Source organism: Amblyraja radiata, chromosome 13 (assembly GCF_010909765.2).
Source record: "Amblyraja radiata isolate CabotCenter1 chromosome 13, sAmbRad1.1.pri, whole genome shotgun sequence".
Taxonomy (NCBI): Eukaryota; Metazoa; Chordata; class Chondrichthyes; order Rajiformes; family Rajidae; genus Amblyraja; species Amblyraja radiata.
In genome coordinates this window covers 25,192,484-25,213,322 of record NC_045968.1, presented here as the reverse complement: position 1 = coordinate 25,213,322, position 20,839 = coordinate 25,192,484, and the positions used below count along the sequence as shown (strand labels likewise).

The window sequence follows — 20,839 nt, the reverse complement described above, 5'->3', positions numbered from 1 at the left end:
CTTATACGTGAGAACAACTCGGATGCCGTTTAAACAGGGTGGCAAGAATGCCACTGTCTCATGATCTGCATTCCCATACTATCACTGGTACAAAGTTGGGAGAGATTTCCTGGGTCATGACCCATGTTGCTCTACTTGATTTGCTGCTGACATCAGAAACATGGGCCGATGGTTCCCCTGAAAGATGGAGCATTTGCGTCCGAGTGATCTGCCGGTGTCCTTGGGGTGAGAATGGAAAGTATCAGAGTCCAAAAAATATAAGTATTCGATGGTGAAGCAGTTACTGCTCCTTAACTTGTATAGGAAGGAACTGCAGATGCTGGTTTGAACCAAAGATAGACACAAAAAGCTGGAGTAACTCAGCAGGACAGGCAGCATCTCTGAATAGATGACGTTTTAAGTCGAGACCCTTCTTTAGCTCCTTAACGTACTGCAGGAGGACCTCAACCCATTAACGATGCGACTGGGTGCTTGCATAAATGGGGAATTTGAATGTGAGAGGGTTAAAGAGTTTTGAGCCAGTTATATATTCAATCTGTCCTTCAGTATTACAGGAAGAAGTGTGTTTGCCAGGACCACAGTGATACAGTATGTTCTGTCTAGCAAGAGTTTCAGGCGCCACTCTGAGGATATCTCCTGTGCTGATCTCATCAGTGCTATCAATGAGCTGCTGAGATGAATCTCCCATCCCATCACCAGGATGGCAGACCCCTCCCCCAGTCACTCCACATTCTTTACAAATACTGACCTCGCCAGCTAGTGCATTGCTGGTGGCCGCCGTTCAAGACTCCAGCTTGTTTGTATGAACAGTCTGCTTTCAGACTTTGCAGTAATTTTACCATTGCCGAGGTTCAAAAGGGTAGAAGGAAATAAAAGGGGTTATATCTTGATGGGAGTTGAACAGCACCGTACACAAGGCAGGTAGCTTACAAACATCTGCCAGCATTAAAGCTATAGCTCATGACTCATGGTGTAAAGATATGAATTAACATCAGTATTTATCTCAGGATGTAGCTGGGCTTTGGGCATAAGGATACCAAATTACATAATAACGTTTTATAATTAGTAGTTACGGTTAGTATCACTGGATGCTCAGTTTAGTTTAGTTTTGAGATACAGCGCGGAAACAGACCCTTCGGCCCACCGAGTCCACACTGGCCAGCAATCACCCTGTACATTAACACTACCCTACACACTAGGCACATTTTATTCCAGTCAATTATACTACAAATTCATACGTCTTTGGAGTGTGGGAGAAAACTGGAGCAGCCAGAGAAACCCCACGTGGTCACAGGGAGAACTTACAAACTCTACACTGACAGCACCCGTAGTCAGAATCGAACCCGGGTCCCCGGCACTGTAAGGCAGCAACTCTACTGCTATGCCACTGATGCTCATCAAGAAGTTAAACAGATGGAGTTAGATGAACATGCACTCATAGAGTCTATACATGTCCCTCCATCTGTTCTAACGTAGCACCATAGAGTGCCGAGAATACTGAGTCATGGAATGAACATAAATGGATTGTCAGTAAAGTACGGTATTGAAGATATCAATTAGTGTGTAACCATGTGAAGAAACTGGGATTAACCAGTAGGGACATTATCAGTACAAGGGGCAGCTTGGGTTAATTATTCAGTATCAGAGAAGGAACAGAGTATATGTAACATGTACAGAAAAACCATACGAATAAATCATTAAGGAGTGGGATAGTGTCTTACCGATAGATTTAGTGGGCGATAGAGAATGCTGGCAGTGACTAATTCATGAAAAATGCTTTAAACTACGTAGAAATAAAAGTCCTAAAATCCATTAGTGTTTCATATAGTTTTGGTGGAGTTCATCAGAACTGGGGTCTAGTTCTGCCGAATCCAGGTCAGCATTTTTGCCATTCTAAAGCACATGATAACTTCTAAGTTACTGTCCAGATGGTGGAGTGCTCCTGTGCTAAACAAGGCTGACATTGTAATGGGAGAGCTGGAAGAGGGGTAGGGATTTGTTTCATCAGGAATCCTATTCTCAGGGGGCCTCAGAAGTACCAAAGGATGGAAGTGGGAGCCAGCTATGAATTCACGTAACAATCAAGATCTGAAAGAGTATATTCCCAAATGTTATGACACCATAAAGCAAGGTCATTCATCATATTAAGTCTTTGCTGGCTCACAATGAATCCCATCCTCCTACTATTTCTCACAGTGGAAGAATGTTTTGGGATCAGTGATCAAAATTCTGAAGAAAAGTCCCGATCCAAAACATCAAGTTATATTTTTCTCCAGAGATGCTGCCTGACCCGCTGAGTTACTCCAGCATTTTGTGTCTATCTTCCATAAGTTTTAAGATACAAATAAGGATAAGTCCAGACCTTGGGGGAAGTACTATAAATTGAGGTGAGAAGATAACACCATTATTAGGCAGGAGCCCAGGAGAGTAAATTTGGAACAGCTGTTATTGGGTATGTCCACATCGGACACGTGGTGTCGCTTAAAGACGGGCTGATCCGAGTTCAGAGCCAACATGTTCCTGTATGGAAGGAGGATAAAGATGGCAAGCAAAGGGAACCTTGGATGCCCGAAGAGGTTGTAAATTTAGTCACAAATAAAAAGAAAGCATATGTAAGATGCAGGAAGATGAAATCAGATAGGACCTTTGAGGAATATAAAATAAGCAGAAAAGAACTCAACAAGGTAATTAGAAAGGCAAAAAGGGGCCATGAAATGTCATTGGCAAGTTAGATTAAAGAAAATCTCAAAGCTTTTTATGCATACTGTACATTAAAAGCAAATGGATAACCAGGGAAAAATGTAGGCAAAGTAATATTGTAGTACTTTGCTTCAGTATCCACCAAGGAGATGGACAAAGAGGAGAGTGAAATCAGTGAAATCAAATATGCAAGAGCAGTTTGAGATCAAGAAATAAGTGGTATTAGGTCACTTAAAAACATAAAAATGAATAAATTCCCTGGGTCATGTTGGGACCTATCACCGGATTATTGAGAGAGGCAAGAGAGGAGATTGAAGAGGTCTTGATGAAGTTCCTATTTTGCCACAGGTGAGGTCCCAGGGGATTGGAGAGTAGCCAATGTTGTTTCTTTGTTCAAGAAGGGCAGTGGAGATAATCCATAAAATCATAGGCTGGTATGACTGATGCAGTGGAAGGGAAGCTATTGAAGAGGATATTTCAGGGTAGAATTTACTCAGATTTGAAAAGTACGGCACAGGAAGAGGCCCTTCCCACAGTTGAACATATTGGGATAATTAGGGTCAGTTGGCATGGCTTTGTCTGCAGTAGATCATGAGATATGAATTGTTGAAGTATGATGAAGGTGTTGAAGAGGGAAGTGGTGGATGTTGTTTACATGGATTTTAGAAAGGCATTTGATAAAGTTGCACATGGAGGGCTAATCCTAAAGATCAAGATGCATGGGATCCACGATGACTTGATAGTTTGGATTAAGGACTGGCCTACCCTTCGGGCTAGAGGTGAATGGCCAATGGTGTTCCACAGGGGCCTAAGCTGGGAGCTCTCTTAATGATATATATATATAATTTACTTGAATGTAAACGTAGATGGGTTGATTAGTAAGTTTGCAGGCAACACCACAATTGGTGGTGTTGTGGGTAGGCTACAGCAAAATGTATAATCAGTTACAGATATAGATGTAGAAATGGCAGATGGAGTTTAATTTGAGCAAGTTTGTGTTGTTGCATTTTAGCAGGTTAAATGTAAGGGGAAGGTACACAAAAATGCTGGAGAAACTCAGCAGGTGCAGCAGCATCTATGGAGCGAAGGAGATAGGCAACTTTTCGGGCTGAACCCCTTCTTCAGACTGGATAGGCAACGTTTTGGGCCGAAACCCTTCTTCAGACCCTAAATGTAAGGGGAAAGTATCCAGTTAATGACAAGACTCTTAACAGCATTGAAGTAAATGTGATCTTGGGGTTCAAGACCATCATTGCTTGAACATGGCAACACAAAATTGGTAAAGAAGGTCAATGTTATGCTTGCCTTCATTAGTTAGGGCATTGAGATTACAAGTTAGGAAGTCATGTTACAGCTTTGTAGGACGTTGATTAGGCATTGTTTGGAGTATTGTGTTCAGTTCTAGTTACAGCCCCATTACAGAAACATGAAGCTTTAGAGAGGGTGCAGCAGAGGTTTAGCAGAATGCTGCCTGGATTAGCTAAGAAGAGACTGGACAAACTTGGATTTTTTCACTGGAGCATCAGATACAGGTGGGGGAGGGGGGCTGGTTTGATAGGCAGATGGTTAAACAAAGACGTGAGATGAAAGAACAAGGTGTGTGAGACAAAAGGATTGAAGATTTGTGAATTGTGAATTGTAGGTGGAAGGCGAAGAGGAGGGAAAAATAGGTGCCAGGCCTGGCAAGGTCCACTGGAACTCCCAGTTGCTAACAATTTTAACTCCTCTTGTTATTCAAATATTGATCTTGCTGTACTGGGCTTTCTCCAGTGCCAGAGTCAGGCCACACGAGTACTTTGGTTCTGTTGTCACTAAGGAAGACACAAACAATCTCCCACAAATACTAGGGGACCAAGGATCTAGTGGGAGGGAGGAACTGAAGGGAATCCACAACAGTCAGGAAATGGTGTTAGGTAAACTGTTGGGACTGAAGGCAGATACATTCCCAGAGCCTTATGGTCTACATCCCAGAGTACTCGAGGAGGTGGCCATAGAAATCGTGAATGCATTGGCGATCATTTTCCAATGTTCTATAGACTCTGGATCAGTTCCTGTGGACTGGATGGTAGCTAATGCAGCCCCACTATTTAAGAAAGGAGGGAGAGAGAAAACGAGGAATTATAGACCAGTTAGCCTCACATCGGTAGTGGGGAAGAAGCTTGAGTCGATTATCAAAGATGTAATAGCAGAGCATTTGGATAGCAGTGCCAGGATCGGTCAAAGTTAGCATGGATTTATGAAGAGGAAATCATGCTTGACTAATCTTCTGGAATTTTTTGAGGATGTAACAGGTAGAATGGATAAGGAAGAGCCAATGGATGTGTTGTATCTGGACTTTCAAAAAGCCTTTGACAAGGTCCCACACAGGAGATTAGTGTGCAAAATTGGAGCACATGGTATTGGGGTTAGGGTATTGCCATGGATAGAGAACTGGTTGGCAGACAGGAAGCAAAGAGTAGGAATTAACGGGTCCTTTTCAGAATGGCAGGCAGTGACTAGTGGGGTGCCGCAAGGCTCAGTGCTGGGACCCCAGTTATTTACAATACATATTAACGATTTAGACAAGGATATTAAATGTAACATCACCAAGTTTGTGGGTGACACAAAGCTGGGTGGCAGTGTGAGCTGCGATGAGGATGCTATGAGGCTGCAGGGTGATTTGGATAGGTTGGGTGAGTGGGCAGATGTATGGCAGATGCAGTATAATGTGGATAAATGTGAGGTGATCCACTTTTGGTGGCAAGAACACGAAGGCAGACTGCTATCTGAATGGTGTCAGATTAGGAAAAGAGGAGGTGCACCTGGAGTATTGTGTGCAGTTTTCGTCTCATAATTTGAGGAAGGCTATGGCTATTGAGGGAGTGCAGCATGGGTTCACTAGGTTAATTCCCGGGCTAGCGGACTGACTTATGATGAAAGAATGTGTCAAATGGGCTTGTATTCACTGGAATTTAGAAGGATAAAGGGCCTGACCCACGAGCATGCGACTTGCATGCGGTAAGCGCGACCAAACCGGAAGCAGGGGCCGCGCGGAGGTCGAGTGATCCCCGTACAGAGCCGGTCACACCAGCATGCGCCTGCATGCAGCGAGCGCGACCAAACCAGAAGCGGGGGCCGCGCGGAGGTCGAGTGAGTGACGTGAAGTTCGAGCGGAGTCCGCGGGAAGTTCGCACGTGACGTACAGCGTCAAGACGCTGCGTACAACGTCAAGATGCTGCGCACGGTGTCGAGACGCTGCGCATGCCCGTCGAGGCGGTGCGTACGGCGTCGAGGCGGCTGCGGGAAGGCAGGCCGTTGCCGCGCGGAATTTTTGAACACGGTCAGTTTTTCGGAGCCCCGCGCGATGTCGGGACCAGCTCCGCACAACTCCATACGGCTCCGGCGATCGAAGTGGGATCGGCCCCGCGAGGCCGTACGGCTCAAGCGACCACGTTAGGTCGCTCTTGCCGCATGGAGTCACATGCTCGTGGGACAGGCCCTTAAGAAGGGATTTTATAGAAACATATAAAATCCTTAAAGGATTGGACAGGCTAGATGCAGGAAAAATGTTCCCGATATTGGGGGAGTCCAGAACCAGGGGTCACTGTTTAATAAGAAGGCGTACACCATTTAGGACTGAGATGAGGAAAAACGTTTTCATCCAGAGAGTTGTGAATCTGTGGAATTATCTGCTGCAGAAGGCAGCGGAGGCCAATTCACTGGATGTTTTCAAGAGAGAGATTAAGCTCTTAGGGCTAAAGTAATCAAGGGATATGGGGAAAAAGCAGGAACGGGGTACTGATTTCGGATGATCAGCCATGATCATATTGAATGGCGGTGCTAGCTTGAAGGGCTGAATGGCCTACTCCTGCTCCTATTTTCTATGTTTCTATATTTCTACACGCATTCTGGAAGAACAGCACCTCACATTCTGCTTCGGCAGCTTACAACCCAACGATATGTACACTGAATTATCCAATTTTAAGTAATTACAACCCCCCCCCTCCCCTCCCCCTTTCCTTCCACCTATATTCCTTCCTCTAGCTTCACAATTCACAACTCTTCAATCTTTTTGTCTTCATTTCAGGCCTTTGTCCAACCATCTGCCTATCAATAAAGCCCCTCACTTGCCTGAAGAAGGGTCCCGACCAGAAACATCACTTATCCATGTTCTCCATAAATGTTGCCTGACCTATTGAGTTACTCCAGCACTTTGTGTCTTTTTTGTGAATCAGCACTCATAGCTCTGTGTTTCTATATTGAGTATAGAAGTTGGGACATTGTGTTGGATTTTTACATGTTGATGAAGCTGCATTTGGAAAATTATGTTCCGTTTTGGTAGGAAGGATGTCATTAAACTGAAAAGAGTACAGAGATGATTTACGAGTTGCCAGGACTCCCTAAGCTCCAGGGAGTGGAGAGGTTGGACAGGCTAGAACTTTATTCCTTTCAGGCCAAGAGGCTGAGTGGTGATCTTATAGTGGTGTTGTTTACCCATAGTAGGGGAATCAAGAACCAGAGGACAGTTTTAAGCTGAGAGGAAAGATTTAATAGGAACCTGACAGGCAACTTTTTCACACAGGGAGTGATTGGTATATGGAACAAGCTACGAGAGGAGGTACAGTGGCACAGTGGTAGAGTTACTGCCTTACAGCGCCAGAGACCTGGGTTAGTGTAGGCGGTGATCGCTGGTCAATGCGGACTCGTTGGACACAAGGGCCTGTTTCTGTGATGTATCTCTGAAGTCTAAAGTCTAAAGTAAAGTCTAAAGGAGGTAGTCAAGGCATATATAACAACATTAAAAGACATTTGGACGGGTACATGGAAAGGAATGGTTCAAAGTGATACGGACCAAATGTGAACAGGTGGGACCAGCGTAGAAGGGGTAAATTGGTCAGCTTGGACAAGTTGCGTCAAATGGTCTTTTTATGTGCTCTCTGACTCTAGGACTATTACAGCACCCCAAGTCAGCAATATACACAGATCTCCGATTCTGCTCTGAACCACCTCACTTGATTCTGTTTGTGGGAGAGGAGAATTTGGGGAATGGACAACCGTTCTTGACATTTGTGTCTGACTCTCTCAACCTTCACATCTACTGTGATTATAACGATTAGGGAAGCCTTTGGCTGGGGCTAGTAACAGAATCCCTGTGCAGATTCATCTAAGCTGCGATGCATCCCTTGGGATTTCAGGTATCCAGGGCAATTATGTGCATCAGAAGCTATTTTGTTTTAGTGTACAGTTTGGTCATCACCTTAGGACTGTGATAGGTCTGAGTGAGAGAGGAAAATTGAAAAGTAGTTATTATTTATTAAACTTTACATAGAGCCCGATAAGTGGGGTTGGAGCATTAATGGAGTGTGTGTTACATGGCTTGTCACTTCAGAATACCAATATTAGCATGTATACACAGGTACTTTGGAGAGTTGTTTAACATTTCACTCATCACTGCAACATTACTCTCCATTCTGTCCTCTGTTACTCATTCACACCCGTTGTTCAGGGTGAAAACACAATCTAAACAAATGTGTCACTGATTAGTTGACACATTGACCCTTATTTCCCTCCAACTTTTACTCCTCAGTTCACCTGCTTATCCAAGAGCAAGACCCTCAGCTGGTTTTTCGCATACCGAGTTTGAGTTTAGTTCATTGTCACATGCACTGATGGACAGTGAAAGGCTTTTGTGCCATACTAACCAGTCAGCGGAAAGCCAAGACTTGATTACAATCGACTCATCGATAGTGTACAGATACGTGATAAAGTGAATATTGGCGCCTATCAGATGCTCAACACATGGCAAGATACATGATCCACTCATTCACACTCCTGGAAACATTTAGGGAAAACACAACAGGGATAACACGGAATAAGAGACATTCCCCTTTTCTTCACCATGTCATGAATTTGTCTTGAGCGAGTGAAGAATCATTGGGTACTCTTGCCCATCTTACAGTCATTGTGAAAAGAGACACAAATTGCTAGAGTAACTCAACGCGTCAGGCAGCATCAGTTTAAGGAAAAAATGCGACCCAAAATGTCATCTATCCATGTTCTTCAGAAATGCTGCCTGACCTGTCGAGTTATGCCAGCAATTTGTGTCATTTCTTGTAACCAGCATCTACAGTTCCTTGTATCTACATTTTCAGACATTGTGGGCGTGTAACTTGTGACAGTAATAACTTGGCAGCTTGCTCGCAATCAGCACACGTATTGGACAATTGTCAGACCAATTTGTTTGGTGACCCAGATGGTCATCTAGAACACTTTGTTAATCCATAGGTATTTGGCTGGTTAATGCTTATTGAAGGATTCTCTCCACAAATATATCAATTCTTATAGAGCGATGTTTATTGGTTTTAAACTAAGTCTTTCCATGACGTCCAACCAAACAGGGTCCACAAGTAACTTAATTAGGATCTCCACCTTACTCCCGACAATCGTGTCCTCTTCACAAACACATCACTCCCACCCCACTGCCAGAACATGCTGGGGGGTCGCTGCAGGTAGCAGTCAAGTGCAGAACTGATCCTCTTCCTTGGGTAGATGCCTTGTTCAGAACCAACACCCCGCATAGAATATGGTCCAGGAGCACACTAAGGTTACCCTGGAGCCTCTCAGTTTGGGCAGGTGGAAGGAGAATGGGTCCACAGGACAGGGGCAGAAAATAAGCTAGTGTTCAATTCATATTAGAGGGGCGAGTGAGAGCCAGAAATTCAGTGCCACACACATGGCATCGACACCACAGAGATTGCAAACCAATCATCAAATGCTTATGCTTGCACCAGTAACTCATTAAGATCACTGAGAAATGGGCTCAACCCACATGGGTATTTGGATACTGTCTTATATAAATAGAACATGTATAAAATATATTATATAAATGTATTGAGATATTGAGATAGTATGCTGCTGTGGAATGACCTAAGATTTGGAAACCAGTTGAGAAAATTCATTCTTACATGTGACAAGTGTGTGACTGTCGCTTTATTTGTGGATGGCCCATACATGTTTCTAGCCATTCTAGACAGAAATTAACAATAGTAATATCATTCAATGTCAAGTGTAGTAGATTGGATGCTAGAAATGTTCATTGAATGACAATGGTGTTGCCTGTATGTTATTTGCCACTTATCAGCCTATAGAAACATAGAAACGTAGAAAATAGGTGCAGGAGTAGGCCATTCGGCCCTTCGAGCCTGCACCGCCATTCAATATGATCATGGCTGACCATCCAACTCAGTATCCTGTACCTGCCTTCTCCATACCCCCTGATCCCTTTAGCCACAAGGGCCACATCTTACTCCCTCTTAAATATAGCCAATGAACTGGCCTCAACTACCTTCTGTGGCAGAGAATTCCAGAGATTCACCACTCTCTGTGTGAAAAATGTTTTTTTCATCTCGGTCCTAAAAGATTTCCCCCTTATCCTTAAACTGTGACCCCTTGTTCTGGACTTCCCCAACATTGGGAACAATCTTCCTGCATCTAGCCTGTCCAACCCCTTAAGAATTTTGTAAGTTTCTATAAGATCCCCCCTCAACTTCTAAATTCTAGCGAGTACAAGCCGAGCCTATCCAGTCTTTCTTCATATGAAAGTCCTGACATCCCAGGAATCAGTCTGGTGAACCTTCTCTGTACTCCCTCTATGCCTGAGTGCTGTCCAAGTCTTGCTCCATGCAGGCATGGCCAGTTCATTTGCTGAAGAGCTGTGAATAGAAATTGAACAATGTGCTATGGTCATCAAACCGGTGCACCTGACATTTTGGTGGTAGGAAAATCATTGAACAAATAGCTGACGATAACTGATCCCAATGCATTTCTCTGAGGAGCCCCTTTAGTGATGTCCTAGGGATGAAATAACCGACAGAAAAAAATGACTGACGGACCTACATAGTTTCCTATGGTCCATTAACTTCAGCTTCTCCACGTCTTTTGATGCCTCATTCAATCCAAACCTAGATTTTCCCCTGCAACCGCAGGAGATGCAACACCTGTCCCTTTACATCCCCCCTCAACTCCATCCAAGGACCCCGACAGTCTTTTCAGGAGAGGCAGAGGTTCACTTGCACCTCATCTACTGTATCTGCTTTTCCAGGTGTCAATTGTATTTCGGTGAGACCAAGCACCGGCTCGGCGATCGTTTCGCTGAACACCTCCGCTCAGTCCGCCGAAACCTACCTGATCTCCTGGTTGCTCAGCACTTTAACTCCCCCTCCCATTCCCAATCTGACCTTTCTGTCCTGGGCCTCCTCCATTGTCAGAGTGAGGCTCAGCACAAATTGGAGAAACAGCGGTATGAACATTGACTTATCTAACTTCAAGTAGACCTTGCTTTCCCTCTCTCTCCATCCCTCCCCCTTCCCGTGTTCTCCCACCAGTCTTATTGGGTGAATAGAATTATTTGAAGCTGCCTTTACAAAGTTGCAGACCTCTGGAGGAAGCCTTGTCTCTGGCATCATTCACGGTAGATGGGAATGGTTTGAAGTCTTCTGGTAGCTGTTTAATTGCCCAGCACTGCATGTCGACAGATTGTTGTCATTTGCTCTGTTGGTTGTAGAATCATTCTGCACTGCTTACCACAAGTTGATTTTGCTGTTCATTATCCACGTGGTCCTGAGTTGTGGTTTCATCAGGTTGGCATTACATTTTTTGGTTCTCCTGGTGATGATCTCAACTCACCCTTCTGCACAGTGTACCGAATGGGGACTGATCCCTTAGCTTGACAGTGATGGTAGAGTCGGGGAAATGCCAAGTAATGAAGTTACAAATAGTGGTAGGGTTGTAATTATTCTGCTGCTGCAGATGGCCCATTATACTTCATGGAAGCCTAGCTTTGATCTGCCGGATATGTTCTGGTTCTATTCATATTTAACGTGAGAATAATGCCACACAACATGACAGAGAGTGCTCTTAGTATTAAGATAAGAAATGTCTCCACAGTTACTCTGTAATGGTCACTCCTATCACAGAGGCATCAGCAGCAAACATACTGGTGAGATGGGTGGTCCTTTTAACTGAAATATGTAGGATTTTTTTTGGCAGACAGTGGTGACTCTGTGGAATTCTATACTTCAGTTAGATTACTGGAGGTTGGATTACTGGAGGTATTTAAAGAAGTGTTCGATTAGTATGGGTGCCTGGGATTATGGGGCGAAGGCAGGAAAATTGGGTTGAGAGGGAATGATAGATCAACCATGATTGAATGGTGGAGTAGTCTTGATGGGCCAACAAGCCTAATTCTGCTCCTATAACTTAGGAAGTGGCACATACCTTTTTGAATATTCAGGGACAGAGGGCAATGCAGAACTGGCACTGGAGAGGAATTGTGGTCTCGGGCAGATCAGGCATGATTATAGTGAAATGGCAGGGTAGGCTTGGGGCAGACTTGAATGGCCTACGCCTGCTCTTTGATAAGTTCAAGTAGATTTATCCCTCGTGGTGTTTCATTCATCACCTGCAGACCCAGTCTGTCAGCTATATTCTTTAGGAGTCAGCCAGCTCATTCACCACACTGACCTCACTGTCTTTGGCTTTCTCCATTGCCAGAGTGAGATCACATGCAAATTGGAGGAACAGCACCTCAAGTTCCCCTTGAGAAGCATACACCCCAATGGTATAAATGTTGAATTCTCCGACTTTAAGTAACAACACCCTTACACCCCCCCCCCCCCCCTTTCATTTCTGTGCCCCCACTCACACTCTGGTGCACTCCATTTCTCCACTGTCTCCCAAAAATCCCCTCCTCCTCAAAGTCACACTGCTCCTTTCCCCTCCGTACACTCATTCACCCATCTCCAAGTCCCCTATTTCCATTTTCTACCCATTCTTTCCTCTGTCCCCTTTCATCAACATTTATCCCTTTGGCTTTACAATTCACACTTCCTCTCCTTATCTGACACCCTTTTATCTCATTTTCACCTCTGACATTTGTCACCTATTTTACTTATCTGGCAATCAAAGTGTATCACTTGCCATTATCTAGCCCATCCCACCCCTCTTTTCCAGCTTTCCCTCCCTCCTATTATTAATTTGAAGAAGAGACCGGCCAGAAGTGTCACCTGTCTATTACCTCCCCTGACATCATCTGCAGTTCCTTCTGTCTCCAGCTCAGTTGCTGATGACACATGACCATGCTACTTTTGGTGGTGGCCCTCAATGCTTATTGTGCCTTTGCTAGTCTCAATGCCTTGTAAAATGTTGTTCAACAATACCAAGAGTATTGATTCATTAGTTGAGCAGCTTGGTCATGAGACCTGGAATTAATGCTGAGGATTGCCCACCACCCTATCCTTTGCTGGTAGGCCTTGCCTGTGGGGGGGGCAGGACACACTCGGAGGATGGCCCTTCGACCCACTGAGTCCATGCTGACCAGTGTTCACCCACGCACTAGTTCTATCCTACACACTAAAGACAATTTACAGAAGCCAATTAACCTACAAACCTGAAGGTACACAAAAATGCTGGAGAAACTCAGCGGGTGCAGCAGCATCTATGGAGCGAAGGAAATAGGTAACGTTTCGGGCCGAAACCCTTCTTCAGACACCCTTCTTCCTCCATCAAGCTCCATAGATGCTGCTGCACCCGCTGAGTTTCTCCAGCATTTTTGTGTACCTTCGATTTTCCAGCATCTGCAGTTCCTTCTTGAACAACCTACAAACCTGCGTCTCTTTAGGAATATGGGAGAACACCAGAGCACTAGGGAAAAAAACATGTGGTCATAGGGAGAATGTACAAACTGCGTATAAACAGCACTCGTGGTCAGGATTGAACCCGGGCCTCTGGCTCCGTCAAGCAGCAACTCTACCACTGCGCCACCCATGATTTTAATGTTAAGTTTCATATGAGTGGCTTGCTTGGCCATTTCAGGGTGTAGTTCACATAGTGTGACCCACACATTGGTCACTTTGGTTAATAGGTGAAGCAGGTTTTTGGAACTGTAGTTCCTTCGTCACCTCTACTGACACAGTAAAACCAATTATTCCAGTTTTCTTCATTTTAAATTCCCCCTACTGCTATGGCGATTTAAAACCGATGTCTCTAGCTCAGTAAACCTGGTCTGTGAGTATTAGTACAGAAATAAAATCGCAACACAGTTGAACTGCTCTGGAATGAAAAATGTTTTTTGGATGTTTTCAATATAAAAATAATAGAAATCTGAGAGTGAGTTCAAGGCTGCAATCCCATGAAGACGGTTTTATGTTTGTATTCAGATCATTGGATATCTGTGAACTAATTATAGGAGAATGGTGAGGTTTTGATAGTATTGCTATTGTGTTAAAGGTTATGGGGAGAAGGCAGGAGTATATGGTTGAGAGAGATAAATAGATCAGCCACGATTGAATGGTGGAGCAGATTTGATGGACCAAATGGTCTAATTCTGCCCCTGTGTCTCATGGTTTTATGGTTTTATCTCAATCCCGTGGGTAAGCAATATTTAGTTAGCAGTTTGAAATGTCATTTAACAGGATTGTTATTTTTGTCATGTGTATCACACATATCTTACTTTTTCAGAATTATATTTATTAACACTTTATAAACTCTACAGAATAAAGCAGTTTAAACCAGGATGTGAATGTCAGCCCATCAGTTTGCAGAATCACTGGTGCTCCTCAGCAACCTGTAATTAAATCTACCAAACTCATTAGCAGATGATCAAATCTGCATATCACCATGGCGACCAGACCAGCCTTATTCTGATAAATTGGATGGTTGAGAGTCTTGTTGGAAGTTTGATTGAGTTCAGGAGCTCTTGACTGATCTGCAATCGTCCCATCTTACTTCCCCTATCTTCACTAAAACCTAATCATGATCCTATTCCTATTTGTTCATAAGCTCTAGAAACAGAATAAGGTCATTCGGCCCATCAAGTCTACTCCGCCAATCAATCATGGCTGTTCTATCTTTCCCACTCAACCCCATTCTCCTGCCTTCACCCCATAATCCCTGACACCGTTACTAATCAAGAGTCTGTCAATCTCTGCCTTAATAATCGGTGGCAACGAATTCCATAGATTCACCACCCTCTGAATAAACAAATTACTTCTCAGCTCTTTTCTAAAGGTGCGTACTATTATTCTGAGCCTATGGCCTCTGGTCCTAGACTCTCCCACTAGTTGATACATCCTCTCCACTTTCCCTCTATCAAGATTTGTTAAGCCATATCCCGTTAAAGTTGATGCCCAGGACCTTTAGCTGAAACAATGCAAAGCCCAGCAAGTTTACCTGTACTTTAAAGAATAAAAACTGGGCTACGAACATTTCTCTCCCTGCCTGACTCAAGAGTAATAATGGTGTTCAAGGGTTTCGAATAAGACATACAATGGGCAATGCATAGCTCTGTGATTAGTCTCCTCCATGTGCTCTTCCACCTTGAGCATACAGGCACTGAGGGAATGTAGTCACCCATGTATAATTCCGACCTTTCCTATTCTTTGCCTCCATTCCACTCTCTTTCCACCACTACTGATCTCAGACCACAGTTGTCCAGAGGCAGGGAAAGGAACAATCATCCATGTTTGTCCCATCAAGTAAATAATGTCACTAACTTCCTTACAACATAGCAGGTCATTTACCACATTTTGTCATCTCTCCTTTCAACCTCATTCCCCACCTATTTTTCTGTAACCTATTTCATCATTTATGCACATAAATATTTCACCCTCTCCCCAGTTTCCACCCAGAAACCTACACCAGGGGTAGTTTACAGTAACCAACAAGTCCGTCTTTTGGTTGTAAGAAGAACCTGGAGCATCTGAAGGAAACCTACATAGTCAAAGGGAGAAATCAGTGGACATTGTATGAGCACAGGATTCTGGGAGCACAGTAAAGGGCCTGTCCCACTTACGTGTCCTTGGAACGCAAATTACGGGACCTCGTGGCCGCGTTGAGGCGCATGGGCATCGTATGGCCGCGGGGCCGGTCCCACTGAGAAGCGCGGAGGGGTATGTAGTTGTGCGCGACATCGCGCGGGGCTCCAAAATTTTTGTAGCAAAGAAAATCTTTGCGCACCAACGGCCTGTCGCGGAACTGACGACCAAAGTGGGACAGGCCCAAGACCCTATCGCGACGCAACGTCTCACCTCTAACAGCAGCAGAAGCAGGCAACCGATCGCCGAGCTCAGCCTGGGGTTCACGGCCGTTGCAGTCCGGATCCGCCCCCGCTTCTACTCCCAGAGCGGCGCCAAGAAAATTGAAGATGGACACAAAAGGCAGGAGTAACTCAGCGGGACCGGCAGCATCTCTGGAGAGAAGCAATGGATGACGTTTCGGGTCAAGACCCTTATTTTCAGACTGAAAAAGAGTCTCGACATGAACCGTCATCCATTGCTTCTCTCCAGAGATGCTACCGGTGCCGCTGAGTTACTCCAGCTTTGTGTACATCTTCAAATGACGTCTCGCCCTCCAGACGGCTGTGCGTACGCATGAAATCGCGCGCGACCTTCGCGGGACCGTCGCGGCTCAACGCGACCACGTAATTTGCCAAGGACACGTAAGTGGGACAGGCCCTTAAGGGAGTGCAGTCAGGGGGAAGAGGAAGAGACAATAGTCAAAAAAAGAGCTGAAACATTTGTAAAAGCGAGGCAAGTCTCTACAAGGGAATGTGGAAAGATCATAGTACAGGAAAGGATGGATGTAGGACAGTACAGCTTTCAGTCACAATGGGTGAATACACCACCTTGTTGCATTCCACACGCATTTGACAAAGATGTATGGTGTGCCTGGTTTAGCAAAAATGGAGCCCATATTTCAAAGAGAGATCCTGGTCACAAACAATTTGCTAGCCTATTTTAATATGTAAACAACATCCTGAAAAGAGCGTTGAAAACAATTGGAGCTATGTTGCTGACAGGTTGATTATTGAGGGAAGATAATGTCAATTATAATACATGTAAAGAAAGATTTTCCAGGACCCCCCAGAGATCCTGGACAGAAAATGCCAGCTGAGGACTTGCTGCTCCACACCTGCTCGTCATTCTTGGCCCTCGGCACCGTTGGAGTAAATTCTTGGCTGTGGTGACGTGGAGGGGTCGGAGTAGTTAGAGAGTCCTGAGACTGGGAGATGGAGGAAGCGGAGAGAGAGGGGTCGAGGAGCAGCCGAGCACCCGATGCAACAGCAGACTCTACGTGCCGAGCAAGATCCCTGTGAAATCCGAGCCACTTTGAATGGTGATGGTGGAACCCGATCTGTTGTCAGCAAAGATGGAGATGTACTGCATGGCCTGTGGAGAGAAGAGAGTCGTGAGCATTTCGGACCCCATTCCCACAGCAGTGGGACCATGTGTTGAAGATATCACATGGTCCAAACCCTCAATTCACAGTCATGCTGAACAAGGACAAGTAACACATCAAGGTGAACTAAATACAACATTATGATTGATCATGGAATTTTGTAGGGCTGTCCACTGATATTAAAGAGTTGGAACGGATATTTAATTGAGTATGAAATGCCTCATTTTGGAAAGTTAGGTTGAGGGGTAACATGAATTAAAGGGCAGAAGGACACAGACCTGGGTTCTGTGTGTATAATTCTTCATTCGTGGCAGGTTAGGTGGACAAACCTGACCTGCAAAACGTAAATGGGATCCTTGGAAACATAATACAAAGAATGCAGAATAGATTTATCAGATTGTCAAGTACAAGTTATGTGCAAAGATAGAAAAGGTGAGATTATTCTTAGAGTGGAGAAGGTTAACTGGAGATTTGATAGAAATGTTCAAAATTATTGAGAAGGAAAGATTTTTTTTCTCCAGTCACCTTAGAGGATGTAGATATATGGTAATCATTAAAAGCACATGGATGGAGATAAATCAAGATTTTTAATGTTGTGATTTATTATGCACTTGTGAATGGGCTGAGGAAGCAGATACAATAGTAACCAAAAGGGATTAGACAATATATTTGAAAAGGAAAATAAATGTGAGAGAAATAAATGCTTGTTCCTCTCACCGAGCTGGGAAGGCATGATGGCTGAATGGCTTTTTCTGTGGGAGTGCAACTTTGTCAGTAATAAGAGACAGTAATCACCACCTAATCTGTCATATTGTTGAAAGTATCTAAAATATATGTACTTCCGCAACATGTAAAATAAAAGAGAACCATTCCCATCTCAGATGTTTGCACACCTTATGCAAGTTTCAGCATCAGCTTATATTCCAGTGAAGGGAAATTACTTTAGAGCTAGTGTGGGAATTAATATCTCAGTACTAGCTCCTCTACAGGTGGAGTATTCAGCAGACAAAAAGGGCAAATACAATTGTATCCAGTATTGTATAGCTTGCCATAAGTAACGATGTTCACTAGATGTGAACGTAGATTCAACTCTTTAGTAACTGTGCAGTTCGGCTGCATCTCTGTGTCACCTCCTGTGCGAATACAATACCCAGACACATGGAAACCGGTCATTCTCTCCGTACACAGGTACAGTACCCAAAAGGCATTCATGCATTAATGAGCAAATTAGAAAAGGCAGGTGGCTGACAAATCCTAACAGTACGAGTGGGTGCTGTTTTTCATAGAAGACTCTTCTTTGCTGCATATAATTTCAATCTTTGGTGAAGAAGGCTTTTGGTAAATTTTCCTTCATCAGTCAGGGAATTGAGTATACAAGGTGGAACATTATGTTACAGTTGTACAAAACGTGGGTGAGGTTGCATTTAGAGTATTGTGTTCAGTTTTAGTCATCCTGCCTGTAGGAAAGATGACATACAGCTGAAAAAATGGAGACAAAAATCTGACACTGTGAAAAATAAGAAATGCAATCTTTTCTCATCAGACAGCTTTGCAGCAAAAATGCTCCACTAACAGTTTGGTGTTACTGATATTTGCAGATATTTAACTAGTCTCGTGCATTAACCTTGGCCAATTGATATCACTCTCCCAAAAATGGCAGAGACCCAAAGTTGTGCTAGATGTTTAGCCAGAGGAGAAATACAGAAGCATCCCTAAACTTGCAGAGAAAGTTCCATGTGGCAAAGGTTACATTCCCTTCATGTTTTCACATTTTATACAATGCTGCTCAGTCATAAGGCAGGTTATCTTGTGGTATCTAAGAAGATCTATCTAATAGTGATGGAATGTGGAGAAGCACTATATTGCAGTCTGATCAAATCACAGCCCTAAATGCGGTGCTGATTGAAATCTTACTTAAATACATTCTACTCTTTCTGTCACACATCATTAAAGATTACAAGCTACATGCAGGGTCAGAACAGAGACTAAAACCCATCCTGGTAACTGTGGTTTAATCATTTACACTGAAAGACTTCATGTTTTGAGGAGCCAGTCTGAGACCTCCTTTTAAACACATTGCTGTTGAATCAGTATCCCAGGTCAATGACTGTATCCTCTGATATATAAGTACTCAAATCTTGAATGAAAAATATTTGTTTGGCATCGGTTGTGACTCAGTGGGCAAACCCATCTCTGTGTCTTAGTTTAGTTTAGTTTCGAAATTCAGCGTGAGAGCAGGCCCTTCGGCCCACCTTGTCTGCACCAACCAGCGATCCCCACACATTAATGCTACCCTACACATACTAGGGACAATTTGACATTTATACCAAGTCAATGAATCTACAAACCAGTACGTCTTTGGAGAGTGGGAGGAAACCAAAGATCTCGGAGAATAGCCACACAGGTCACGGGGAGAATGTACAAATTATGTACAGACAGCACCCGTTGTGTTGATCAAACCCTTGTCTCTGGCGCTGCAAACGCTGTAAGGCAGCAACTCTACCATTGTGCCACCGTACCGCCAGAGTCGAATGATTATGAGATCAGATCCAATGATCTGAGCACAAAATCCGGGCTATGCTTGTTGTTATTTCAAGGAGGGACCCAGTGGGGGGCCACCGAGAACTAAGAGGGACCCAACCGGCTGCCTGCAGCCACATGCGATAGTGGGCCTGGTTCGCCGCTGCGAGAAGATAAGATTGCAGTAAGACCTCTGAAACGTTGTTGTTGCCAGAAAGGTGGCAACTCTTTGTGTTCTGCCTGGATGAACAGTGCTGTATGATTTTACCAGGTTGTAAGCAAAAACAAAGAATTTCACTTTAACTAGGTACATGTGACAATAAGGCATCATTGAATTGAATTATTGAATCTTGCTGTTTCCCAATTGAACCTGCCTAATTTTAATCTGTTGATGAAACATTGTTAGTATCTATGGGGCATTGACTTCCCTTAATTGTATGGAGTCATCTTCTACTTAACATTAATGAATTCCCAACATTTACTGGGCCTGAAATGTGGGGTTCACTTGCGGAGGGTCAGTAGTCTGCTGAGTTCGAGATTTTGCAGTCGCCTCCATATTATTGCAGTGTAAGAAAATTCATGAGTAAATGAAAAAATGGAAGCACCAGAGTTCTTGCATAAAGTTCTTGCACATCAGGTAAAAAGCATGAAAAAGAGTTTAAAAGAATGCTTCAAGTTGCTAACACCAATTTAATGGGGCTGTAAGCCCATTTAGTACTGCAAAGTGAAACTAAGATGCTGATATGATTGGTGTGTCGGAAGGAACTTCAGATGTTGGTTTATACTGAAGATCGACATAAAGTGCTGGAGTAACTCAGCGGGTCAGGCAGCATTTCTGGAGAAAAAGGTGCATGACATTTCAGGTCAGAGGGTTGCTGAAGAATGGTTCTGACCTGAAATATCACCCATCCTTTTTTTCCAGAGATGCTGCCTGACCCATTAAGTTACACCAGCAGTTTGTGCCTCTCTTCATGCTGAGATGATTGACGTCAACACAATTTGAGTAATAGCAGCGACAAGCCTGGATATCTAATTGACAGTTAAGGCACAAAGGCAACTTTATGTGGTTATGTCTTCTGACTCAGTTGGGTTGGCAGGGGTGTGAGAGAATCTTCTCTCATTAAATGTGTACTGTAGGCTCTTTGGTCTAGCAGTCATTGATTGTGGCAGGGCCTAATGAGGTATACATTACAACATAATTTCAAAGGAATGTTGGGTTGATATTCAAAATGAGAGAATACAAAAAGATATAAAAGGTGGAGAAATAGGATTACGATTAATAGCTCCAAAGGAGGAACATAAATTAGTGGAGAAGCAATGTGCCAGATTGCTCTAGTCCGGTTACAAACTCTATGACTCCATGTCTTCCTCTGTGTCTTGGTTTGGATGTTGGAGAGGACTTTGG

General features: G+C 43.9%; 1 protein-coding gene across 2 annotated transcripts in view; it reads right to left on the bottom strand.

The window, feature by feature from the left end:
• Positions 1–16,458: 16,458 nt before the first annotated feature.
• Positions 16,459–20,839, bottom strand: part of LOC116979728 (erythroferrone-like) — a 70,542-nt gene continuing 66,161 nt past the window's right edge. For both annotated transcript variants that reach the window (XM_033031463.1, XM_033031465.1), the window contains exon 8: positions 16,459–16,904. In XM_033031463.1, coding sequence (XP_032887354.1) covers positions 16,806–16,904 — 99 coding nt within the window. In that variant the 3' untranslated portion in view covers positions 16,459–16,805. The remainder of the gene's footprint in view (positions 16,905–20,839) is intronic.